Here is a 12,982-nt window from a genome sequence, read left to right on the forward strand (position 1 = left end):
TGAAAGTTAGACTACTAGAATTATATTCACACTATGTACAAGCTCTAATCTTTTCATAATATTGTTTTGACATGTGGACAGTTGATCAGCCACTCCTCCGAAACCTGTTCCAGTCAAAAGCTTATTTCCTAGTGTTGTATATGTGAAATGTGAGGTACCCTTCTAACAGCTTTCACATCTGTAATATAAAGCCACGCTGCGAAGCTAATATTGCAGGCAAGTATATATTTCTCCCTAGTTGGCTACGGCAGTGCAAGTGCTTTATTTTATATGTTAGCAATGATTTGCTAAGTCTGCAAATAAGTTGTGATCATTGTTTTGAAACTTTGCTGCAGTTCACTCCTTTCATGACTCAAGAAAAATAGAATTTCCTCATCACTTAAGTTTTAACACAATGCCCCTAGCATGCTACATTCGCAACTGAGCAAACATAAGTTGCGTTTTTTTTAAAAAAAGGGTTCCCAAGTAATTGAACTAAGAAGCCTAACTTTATTTGACCCACTGTCCCCATTCTCTAACAAATACACATCTGTGTTTGATTGACAAGATGGCTCCATTGGCTGAGATTATTTCAAGAATTGCATCAACACTACTTTTTTATTTTTTTGTCAGCGAGGCTGAAACTGGTCTGGGGTTGCTTCTGTTCCCATTCAGAGACGACGTGGCCTAACATTTTAGGCTCGTCTGCCTCGTCTGAAGCTGGATCAAGACAGATTTGTGTTTTGTTGGTTACTGTCTGTAGTAAAGTACATTGAGCAAAAAAACACATCAAAGAGTAATTGAAAGTGGTTGAGATTAATTTAAGCTTCCATATGTCACTCTCTTTTTGCTAGTTTCTTAGCAATTTCTCTGGTAGACACACTAAGAATACATAACTCCCCAACCCGGGAGATCGATCTTACTGCAGAGAGTTAAATATTCATGTTGGTCACTGCGGCATAGTATTGTTTACTAATTTTAATATTTTACAGAATATACTACCTGGATAGTTGTAGCGCAGCACATAAATTACAACATAAAGACACATTCAAGGGTTATTGGTGAATTTTGACGCCTGTGCCTGGGAGTCACATGCAAAGTCAACTAAGTTCTCAATATCATATGTTTGTTTGTTATATAAGATGCTGCTCCTAACAAATAAAATGGAGTTTAGCAGTGTTGTATTTAGTATCTGAATCACTGAAATGACTGCAACATTTCTTTATGTATTATTTCAACTTGCCTAGACCCTTACTCCTTGAAACCACATCTCTATGATTAATGTATAGGAAAGCCAGGCACATTTCCATACATGCCTTCCTCTTTGTATGTCTTTTTATGTAACTGTCACAAGTATCTTATTTAAACAAAATGATTGTTTTATATTTCAGAGTAAAGAAAACCATGGGTTACTAGAGCGGCTCACCACTCTTGCATCAGCACACTCTAACGATGTCGACAAACTCCACAGGATGGAAACAGAACTTAAAAAAACAGCGTCACAGAAAAATGCACTAGAAGTTAAAGGGAAAAAAGAGAAGGAAGAAGCTGAACAGGTTATTATTTACTTTTGTGTTTTTTTCAGACCCAGAGCAACTAAACCTGATTCTCTTGAATCTAGATTGACTGGTTGAGGTACATTTTTTCACGGTGCAAGTAGTGGAGAACACTCCACAAACGCCCCCAGATCATTTACTCTCCGTCTCTCGCGGATCCAAGCATCCAGATATACAATTATTTTTTACCTTTAATGTCTCAAAAACTACTGAATTGATTTACACAAAATCATAAAAACAACAATCTATGGACCAAGATCTAGCTTCCTGACAAATTTGGTGTAATTCCGTTCAGCAGCACCCACTCCCATGAGCCTTCAACAGCCCCGTTTGACCCCATCCCCCTTTGCCGGCTCACAGACTGTGTCTAGGGAAGCCCACCTCAGGACATAGCAGTTTCCCTGCCCACAGAGACGGGATAAAAATATTTGAACACACAGTCTGCTCCTAGCAGGCGTGAGCTTTAAAAATGCTCCTGCTGGCTGGAAACAGACTTGATATCTGTTTCTCTGCCTGCACTGGTGTGGGCAGGAAAACAGACAACAGATTGCTCCCACCTGGAGTGAGCAGCATAAATAGCTGTTCCCTATGGGTGGGAGCAATGTTGGCTCCTGCAGCATGTGAGGAGCCATCTGGGCCCGTGGGGGCCCTGGGGCTCCCACCACTGATTACATCATTGGTATGTTGGATGCCCTGGGTAGGCATTGTGCACCCACCTCTAAATAATGCAGGCCTGTGGTCCCCGGGGCCATAATAGGCTTGGGGAGGGGGTCACACTGCCCCCTTCCCTTAAACGAAAGGCGTCCCAGGAGTATGGTGTACCCAGGCCCTAATGATGCACCCCCTAAACTAATAAAACTTGACAGTGTGTTTTCTCTTCAATTGTATGTTGAAAAATGATCTGAAATCCTTGATCGAGATGAGTGCATCGTTGATTTATTGAAGCTCAATCTCTTCTGTAGTGACTGTCCAAGACGAGTGTGTTCTTTCTTGTTTCCTGGCCTGAGGACAGAGTCAATGGTTCACCCTTATAATTGCTGCTGAGTATTCAAAGGTGCCAAATCACCTACAAACTCTGCCCTTTATCCCTGCCCCTTCCACGTTAGTACTGTGCAATGGTGTTCCTGCCATTTTCAAGGCTGGTGAACAGCTCAAGTTATCAAAGGGGCCCAAGCACTTTTCACGACAATTTTGATAGTGTGGCCTTAATGCCCAGGAATATGAGGACATCTCCACCAAACAAAGAAGCACTTACATATAATTTAGAGGAATTACCCTTGTTTGGTGGAGATTCAACTCTTTGTCTGTAGTCTTGTTGTCTTCTCTATATGAGGACTCATTTTATCACTGATTTCTGTATGAAGATGCTCAAGGAACAATCGCATTTCCAAAATTGCACATATACAAGGTCCCTGCAGACATTACCTTGTGGTCCTTTACGCAACTGTAATGTAGAGTATGCACTAGACATTCACCCAACAAGGTAGTACTTACTAATTAACCAGTAGAACGTTTGGTTAGCTCTTTTATTTAAATTTCAGCCCCAGGGGATGGGGTCTGATTGTGCCTAATTAGGCTCAGGGAGGGGGAGTGTGTGCCCCAACCCTTTATTCATTATTCGGTCTGGGGATCTTGGGGTCCCCACGGCCTAATAAGGCTTTAGGAGAGGGAGGCCAAACACCCCCTCCCCTTTTTATTGGAACTGGGCTTGCTGCAAATTAAGGTTTAGGGAGCTTCATGTCCCCTCCCCTTAATATAAATGTTTTGGCCACTGGATGGTTACCCTGGGGCTTGAAGACCAACCATATGCTGCGCATGCCAGAGGCTCTGCACAGCATGGCGTCAGCTGCCTGCGAAGTGTTGAAAAAAGGACTGGCTGCAAGACTAACCCCATACCACGCATGACCAAAGGCCTGTAGGGAGTTCGATGCAGGGCTGTTGGTTTTACATATGGCAATAAAATATTACTTTACGTAAAAAACTAGAAATTCACTGAAAAAAACAAAGGTTAAGGAGCGTTGTACACAGGTGTGATTGGAAAATCAGTTTTTGTTTTAAAAAAAAAAACTTAGAAATTCACTGAAACAAATCAAAGGTTGACGTAATGTTATAGTTAGGTGGCTGTCAGTGACAGCATTCAAGTCTTCAACTAAAAGACACAGAAATTCACCAGTTACTTGCGCCCCTGCCATGCACTCCTTATGACCTCACATATTGCATCACTGATGTTCTGTGACATAGTTTGACATTACTCATATCTCAACCGACATTATTGATGTCATAACTGGTGACATCATCCAGTGAGTGTGTTAGTTTGTTTTATAGTTTACATAGTCACGGGTAACTACCATAATAATTTTCTATCTTTTTTTTTTACAACCTGTGTCCAGCTAATGGGTATTAGTGCTTACAAACTGCATGTGCTTCTAATGCATCATAGGTGTATACAGGCATTGAACACGTTATAAATCTTTGAATTCGAGAGTAATTCTGTGTGCAGATGACAGTTAATGACTTGTGACTAGTATGTTCGACACAAGCTATTTGGTTCTGCAGAAAAAGTTTCTAACAGGGAAAAGATTCTATGTAGTAGATACTAAGTATTGTAAGTAAATTTTTGCTGAGATGGGTGGATGAATCTAGGATTCACGCTACCATTATAGAGACCCATTGTAAGAAATGGCACATACCTCACAAATGGCTACACCCAATGGCCATTAGTAAAAAGGATAATTTGAGTTGTGGTTGGAGGTCTGTACCCCTTAATCAGATGTAATGAAAGGAATAATAATTTCCAAGACTTATGTAGTGTAGTTCTTAGTAGGCAAGATGTGCCATTTTAATTCCTTCTTTTCAACAGTGATATCATATGAAAAACAACAGCCGACACATGTTTCGCCCGATGGCCGATTGGCCGAGGGCTTTCTCAAGGCAAAGTATCAGAATTGCGGTCCTATAGATTCCTTTCGATGATAGTGACAACATGGTCTCTGTGGTCCCAGGAACAAAAGCAAATCTGGCCTACTGAGAACGAAGAACCCAAGCAGGCAGGGAAACAGACACAAGGATTGCTCTCACAGACAGGGAGCTGCAAGTTAAGCATCTCCCTGTCTGTGAGAGCATTGCCAGCTCCCGCATGAGGCATGGAGCCAGCTGGGATCTCAGGAGCATTGAAGCTCCCCCGTGGTACGGGGGGAAAGAGGAGAAAGAGGCAAAAGAAAGGTCAGAAACAAGCAAAAAGAGGCAGAAAAAAGTTTTGGAATGAGTCAAAAGAGGCAGAATAAAGGTCAGCAATGAGCAGAAAGAGGCAAGATTAAAGATGGAAATGAGCAAAAGGAGGCAGAATAAAGGTGAGAAACGAGCAGAAAGAGACATAATAGAGGTCAGCAACGAGCAGAAAGAGGCAAAATGAAGGTGTGAAAGGAGCAGAAAGAGGCAGAATAAAGGTCAGAAACGAGCAGAAAGAGGCAAAACAACGGTGAGAAATCAGCAGAAAGAGGCAAAATAATGATGAGAAAGGAGTAGTAAAAGGCAAAATAGAGATCATAAACGAGGAGAAAGAGGCAAACTAAAGGTCAGAAAAGAGCGGGAAAGAGGCAAAATAGAGATCAGAAACTAGCAGAAAGGCAATCTAAAAGTCAGATATGAGCATAAAGAGGCAAAATATAGGTCAGAAACGAGCAGAAAGAGACAAATAGAGACCAGAAAATTAGCAGAAAGAGGCAAAATAGAGGTCAAAAACAAGCAGAAAGGGCAAAATAGAGGCCAGAAATGAGTAGAAAGAGGCATAATAGAGGTCAGAAACTAGCAGAAAGAGGAAAAATAGAGATCAGAAACGAGCAGAAAAAGGGAAAAAAAGTCAGAGACAAGCAGAAAGAGGCAAACTAGAGTTCAGAAACAAGCAGAAAGAGGCAAAATAAAAGTCAGAAACGAGCTGAAAGAGGCAAAATACAGGTCCGAAACTAGCAGAAAGAGAAAATTAAAGGTCAACAACGAGCAGAAAGAAAAGTTAGCAGAAAAGGGCAGAAAACTAGCAGAACCCACTCATGCACTCCTGCACACATTCACAGATTAACTCAGACATGTAACCCACTCACAGACACAGTCAGACACTCTTGCACCCACTTACAGAATCATTAATACTCTCACCCACTCACAGATCTACTCAGAGACTCACACACCCACTCACAGACCCACACAGAACAGTCAGACAGTCATGCACCCACTTACAGAATCATTAATACTCTCAACCACTCACAGATCTACTCAGAGACTCACACACCCACTCACAATTCTTTGCATTAATTAACAAGCCCTCTATCTTGGACTTTTACCGTTTTATAGCCAGGCATTTTTTTAGAATTCCTTAATAGTGAGCATGCCCCTAATAATACACTTTCTGGCATAAATACAACATTGCCCATGTGGAGACAAAGTTTATCTGCACTTGGGAACATAGAGCACACCTAAATTTGATATGAATTAGGCCTGGGCGGTAAATTCCGTTCCGCTTGTGGAATTTGGGTAATTTCGCAATCCGTGGAGAACACGGAATTGCCCAAAATTCCACGGCTTCGCGGAAGTTTTTGCTTGTTCGTGCCTTCAAAATGCGTGTTCGCGAGATATTTCCCTCTGAGCACGCAAACAGCGTTCGCGAACAGGAAAAAAGCATCGCGAACGGGCGGAACAAGCAATTCCGCGTGTTCGCGGAACTCTGCGTGCTCGCGGAGATTTTTTTACCGTTTCGCGGAGCTATGCATAGCGCGACTACGCAAATTCCGCCCACCCCTAATATTAATCCTCATGTGATAAGTAGCATGAGAGAGGCTCTGTAAAGACTGCAAAGAGGTTAGGTAAAAGTGATCATCACTCTTGGTATCACATTCAATTATGATATTTCCAACAGGTGACCCATTTATCGTCAGATCTCCTTGAGGGCCTTGGTATAATGAATTGATTCACCTGATGCACCTGGATGAGAAATTTTCTTTAGCATTGCCATCATAAATGCCGGGTTTACCAGGAAGATAGACTGGCAAAGGGTGAGTTTTGACCTCCACATAGTCTGTGGTTTAACAGAGATAGTGGTTGTTAGATGCAAAAGATATCCCTGAATTACCTGGTCTTGTTTGGCTAGATAACCCAGTGTATGATGCTGGCCAATTGGAATAAAAAAATGTAATTGAAGATCTAGTCTGTGTTCCATAAAGTTATTAGTCTGTGTATGTTCCACAGAGTGCTGAGTCCTACCCTTGTGTGAGTACGATCACTCATTTCTCCTTCCCAAAAGATATAGGTAGAGATGCAACCATGAATGCAATTACATAAATGATCCAACTTGTGGGACAAGAGATTCAAAGACAAGCTTACCAATTTTCTAGGAAGTCCATCTTTCTCACGACCTTTGCTGATGGAAGGGATTTAAAACTGCTCTTATCTTCTTCTCTCCAAATGTGGTTACAAATTGTCATCTGATATTGTCTAGTAATCTTTATAGGCTTAGATTTCTCCAAAATGTCAGCCATCCACACCTGATCCTTCTCAGTCAAAATTTCTATAAACCTATAGAAGACTTTGTATATGTTCATGATCCTCCTCAAGCATAACTGTTTCTATATCTTTTTTACTTGGTTTAAAGCATTTCTTTCCCTCATCTTGCAGTCTATAAACTGACCTATTATGTTGTCCTCTTTGAAGGATCTTTGTTATAGTACCAGTTGCCCAGGTGTTTCTTTTAATACTTGAATATCAACTTCTCCTTGAAGTCCTGCAGCTGATTTGTTTTCTGTGAAATGCTCGGCTGCAACCGATTTTTATGCTGCTGTTCATTTGTGCTCCAACTCTAACAGTACATGGCCCTCTACTGCTCTTTCTTTGCAATTAGCAGAAATTAAGAACCATCTTGAAACAAGGTTTAGAAGCTTGGCAATATGCACTTTCAGCTGCTTTACCCGCTTTCATCTCAAAAAAGATTCTGGCATTGTACTTTTATGCTGCCTTTGATTGGCTTTATCCCTAAAAAGGAACATATCTCTATTCTTTTGATAAGTAGTAGAAACACATCTTTTCACCCTTGACTTACTTATCAGATACTAGGTTCATGGTTGAAAGTGACTGGTGGAACAATCTCTGCTTCTAAGTATTTGATTAAATCTAATGATGAAAAATAATTAATTCTAGCCTCGTTTTTTTTTTCTTTTGACTAAACTTGTTATAATTGCGTTTCTGGATACAATTGTCACCAGTTATACACCAAATCAAAGCTTTTTCTATACACTCAGTTTTCCTCTTAATGTTGTATCTTTTTCTTTTCCTTTGAGTGCAACATTAAAAATCTTCCATGTAAGGGTGTTTTGGACAAAATATCGGAAACACAAACATCGTAGGACACTATATCTTGTCAAAAATATTCAGGACAAGAATATCTTAAAGGTCATTTTCTATGTGTAAGTAAAGTTTTACTATATATAACTGCATATATATGTACCTCAACAATATATATATCTTCAAGGTACGTAGATCTGGAGTTAAAAATAGTACATTTATACCTATCTATTTGCACACGATATTCTTGTCTTTGATATTTTTGGCACAATATTCTGTCCACACAATATTTTAGTTTCTGATATTCTGTCAGTGAACCCCATTTTAACATGGCCAGCTCCTTCAACAAAGCTTTTATGGAGGATAGATTGTTCACTGTTGGACCAGAGTAATACCAAGCTGTGGGTCGGTTGTGATTATATAATCACTACCTGACACCAACCTTGATTGCTTTCACTTTGAAAATTAGCCAGATATCTGTTTATCTCAAAATGATTTTGTCACCTAGGAGCCGATTACGATGTTGGTCGGAAAGGCATCCGAATGGCATTCGGTCCGTCCGGATCCGATTCGGAATCAGTCTTTCTGACCGAATCAGAAAGCCTTCCGACCGACCGATTATGATAGTCAGAAACTGTTTGGACTTTCTGACTCGGTTCCAAACAGCATTTGGAGTAACCGAGTCATTCAGAGCCAACTCGTACAGGTCTATGGACCGCGTTTCTGACATTATATTGATATTACAATGTTGGATTCTAGCAGCCTTTCCGAATCGGTTGTTCCAACACAGATCGGCTATCAGAATCTGACTTTGGTGGCCCGTAGAGTGACCCCTTCACCCAGGGCCTTCTGAATGGGGCCCATTGGGGTACCCATGTGACCCCTCTTCAATACCATTCTCAGTGTGGCATGCACCATGGGGTGCCCTCCACAGGGTGCACGGTTTTCCCCACCCACCCCTTTTTTCAATGGAATCCTGCGCAGTCGGTCGGAACACAGGCTCCCATCGAAGTCAATGGGAGTCCGACCGAACGGTGTTCGGAAACATCGTAATCAGTCAGTCAGACTCTCCGAATCCGATTCGGTCGGAAAACATTCCGAGTCTGTCGGACGCTTTCTGACAAACATCGTAATGAGGCCCCTAGTCTCTCCCTGTTACAAAGGCATTTGAAGATCTAATGTACTGTACCCAGAAATAGCCAAATGATAGTGTTTGTTTACAGCTGAGATATGGGTTTCTTCTAGTGAGAAAAGTTGTTGTCCACGAGGGGAACTTCCACCTGTGTGCAATAAATAGATCTATTAAGGAAAAATGAGAGGTCTGTACATCATTTATATACGTTTTAGTTGCAGTAAGATAATTTGAAATATTAAAATCATGGATGTTGTTTTGAGACTGTAATATTATTTTTCCTGCTCCGATTTTCAATCAAATCTTAATGTAAAATTTAGATAAATGAATGAAAAAATACATTCTGAACTAACATTCTCGTCTTCACCTCCATTTTATTATTTAGTGACCCTCTTCAATATGTAAACAATCAAAGTCTTTTCTCTCAGAGATGTAGACTCTGAACTTAGTTCTCTTGAGCACCTTGCAGTAGGAGATGCCATATGCCTAAACACAAGACATGCATTTCCTGAGTCATTAAGAGATGCAATACAAAACATCTGGAGAATCATTGATTACCTTGGAGATGTTCTGCGCTATTACAATCCAATATAGTTTGCTCGGGTGAACCCTAAGTATATTTTAGGATTCCCTGTGGGCCTCAAACATTCATTTTCAATTTAACACTGTTTTCATTATTTTGTTTTAAATAGACAAGCAATGTGCAAGAAAGAGTGGTCCGTATGAAAGTTATATTCATACTAATAGGGTGTATGGATTTTCCCATATAAAAAACATACAAATGCCACAGCTTTTAACGCAAGTTGACCATTTGCATGAAAATAAAGATTTTTACAACACTTTAATTTCAAATGCTTCTTAGGTACCTTTTAACATACCTTTCCCTTACAAGTGTTGAAGAATCTGCATGCAAAGGCTAAATAGGGTACTCTCCAGCACACACATAGCTTGCGAGTATCCGGCGTGACATGGTTTCAGAGTACTTGTGAGAAACAGATCATCCGGTTGTAGCTTTTTTTAGTTCCGTATTTTAAGCCTAGAAGGTGTAAAACTGATTCGCACAGGATTGAAATATTGACTTACATGCAATATTATCAATAATAAAATGATAAACTACAATTAAAAAGAAATAGAAATAATTACTATAATAATACTTTTGCATACATTATACTAATTTTATTCGCCTAACCATTTTAAACATTTTTGTACCATCTAAAAAACAGTCCATTGATTTCTAATATATATTGAGCCCTTTCTATAGCCTATATTAGAAGTAAATGATCTCCATCAGGCCACACATAGGAGTATTGGGAAAGGCTAGACACTTCATGCGTTTGTGATAAATTTACAGTCTACTTTCAGTACATATGCACTAAGATTTTTTCCACCTGAGATTAAATAAATGAACTTGAACTCTTGAGCTGTTCTTTCCCATATGCAACTTTTCAAATGATAGTTTGAATGAAGACTTCCAGGTTCTCAAAACTATATGTTTGAGGCATGTGTGCTATAGATACACATGCTTTGCATACTCCTGCCATCTATTGTTGGGTCCAGATGTTTGCGAGATGTTTTTCTTTGAAGAAGTCTTTTCCAGTCGCAAGTTAAGGTGACTGGGAGTACTGAGGCCCAGGGATCCCAGGTCCTGGAGAGTATTGCTGAATTTAGGTGAGTTCGTTATTGTGTTCTCGAGGGAAAAGACTCAAGGCACTGGACCTCTATGGCCTTAACAAATCATAAATCCTTGTAGTAGTGAGTCAGTTTCCCTCTCTCTGTAATAAGGAATATCCAGTCGCTTGGTAAATCCAAAGAATTCTTTATTCGTGACAAAAGTGAGCAAGAACAGCCAACACGTGTTTCGCCCCTTTGGCACGATTTTGGCCGGGGCTTTCTCAAGGCTGTACGTGAAAAAAAGAAGAAGAACAAGAAGGATAAGTCCTGAGGGAAAAGAATTGTATAAAATGAAAGGAGTTTATGTGACAACACCCTGTGAAGACTTTGAGAGATAAGGTTGAGTATGTGATGTTTTAGAAACCCGTATCCATAGGTAGATGTCGATGTGACTTATCTCTTTCAAGTTGTTGTGAACAAGTTAGTATTGTTTAGTACTCCTCATCAATTTAGAGGGTATTAGGCTTGGTAGTAGTTAGCACGTTTGATTAATTGCATACAGTTCTGATAGAAAGTCACATATAGAGTGAAATGGCAACATATGCAGGGAGAGAAGTGCTTCACCAGAGAAGATTAGTAGGGGTCAAATGCAAGATGCCAGGTTGAGGCAGATTGATAGGGTCAAGCTTTTACCTGGGAGTATACTTCAGAATAATTTCCCATGTGTATCATCTCAAATCTTTCATTATTTCTTCATTATTTCTTCATTATTTCAAAGGTTACTGTACAATACAGGTATACCAGCCTCTGCACAAAACAATATATATATGTGTAATAGCAGACTACGAAAAAGTGGACATAGTAAGAAGAAATGAAAAGGAGAAGTTATTTTTCATAGAGACCAATCTATACAAGGGACCGCCCGGTATTTGGTGGTCTAATATTAAGCTATGCATAAGCATTGTGACGATCGTATTCGCATTACTAATCACACCTCTTAAGTTTGTTCTAGTAGTAAAATTCCCTGAGCCCAACAGCGGATATTTTAGATATGGAGTTTTTATGTTTATTCTCCGGTTGTGGAGAGTGAAACAGCGCGTTTAAGTATCATGGTGTGAGCCCATGGGGAGAGTTGCAAAGCAATCAGGGGACCCAGTCGAAAACCATGCTTTTTTAGAGAAACGTCTCCTAGAAGCTAATTACTTACTGTTGGGCTTGAGGATCAGGGTCACGAAGGGATTGCCGTCACGGGTATTCTTCGGCGCGATATATTCGCGTTCTGGTCCGCGGCCATCTTAAAGGGGTTGGTGCGGCCAGTCACGTGTCTTTTGCGTTAGGCAAAGTTATTACGGCGCCATCTTGTAGTGTTGTCGTATTTGTAAAAACAGGGTCTATAACTAAAGTGTGATTTATGTGTTGACATCAGAGAAATAGGGATTACATCTATTTTGTTCCATTATTAATTACTCATTTCCCCACTTCGCTTTTAGATTAGCGCGACCGGCTGTAAGGAGTTGCTTAGTTGGTCAGCGCCATCTTGTAGTGTGGTCATAAGAGTTGGAAGCTGCAAGTTAAGGTGACTCCTCCTTTCGGTGGTAGTGCGCATGGGCATCAACTCCATTGTTAGATTGTTTTCTTTCCGCCATCGGGTTTGGACATGTATTGCAGCGCTCCGATTTAAAACCATCAATCGGGATTCCTTCAGTGCTCAATTCACTCTACACTTGTCAGTATTGTTTCGATCGTTCTTCCACCCTTTTTATGTCTAAATATAACTAATTGAAAAACTCTAACTGCGGCCTTCGGGCCAAGCTTGTTTCCTCGATTGGCTTCTAATTCAAAATCCAGCCCCAGTCTTACACTGATGGAACAGACGCCATTTCAGTTCTGTCCCGTATGCCATTCCAAATATCCGTGCACCTACCAGCATAAGTTCTGTAACCTCTGTCTCTCCTTCGAACATAAAGAGGAAGACTGCGACGCGTGTTGGTCGTTCGGATCCAAAAAGACTCTGTGTGGCCGCTGGGCTCGGCGAAGAGTCATGCAGTGGCAGAGTATCGAGGACACCCCTCATATCTTCAGTGAAGATATCGAGCAAGAAGAGATGGAAGCATCAGCAGCAGAAGAAGAAGAGCCCTTCTCCCTCTAGGACTCTGATTTCGAGTTGGAGATCGAACTAGAGTCCCACGATGTTCCAGCTGTACAGGGTGCCATGAGTACCAAAGCCCCTTCATCCACCAAACCAGTGTCCACTAACCCGAAGGCTATTGGGCCTCTACTGCCATCAGGCCATTGTAGGCACTGAGACTCTGATTCAAACGCCCCGCATTCCGTCTCAGGACAGAAATAGCAAGTCAAGTCTTCCGACTCGGACCCAATC

General features: G+C 40.8%; 1 protein-coding gene across 2 annotated transcripts in view; it reads left to right on the forward strand.

The window, feature by feature from the left end:
* The window catches only part of MYO5C (myosin VC), a 1,024,918-nt gene that overhangs the window by 581,037 nt on the left and 430,899 nt on the right, over positions 1 to 12,982 (forward strand). For both annotated transcript variants that reach the window (XM_085644174.1, XM_085644175.1), the window contains exon 22: positions 1,371 to 1,535. In XM_085644174.1, coding sequence (XP_085500300.1) covers positions 1,371 to 1,535 — 165 coding nt within the window. The remainder of the gene's footprint in view (positions 1 to 1,370; positions 1,536 to 12,982) is intronic.

Source organism: Triturus cristatus, chromosome 3_1 (assembly GCF_964204655.1).
Source record: "Triturus cristatus chromosome 3_1, aTriCri1.1, whole genome shotgun sequence".
Lineage (NCBI taxonomy): Eukaryota > Metazoa > Chordata > Amphibia > Caudata > Salamandridae > Triturus > Triturus cristatus.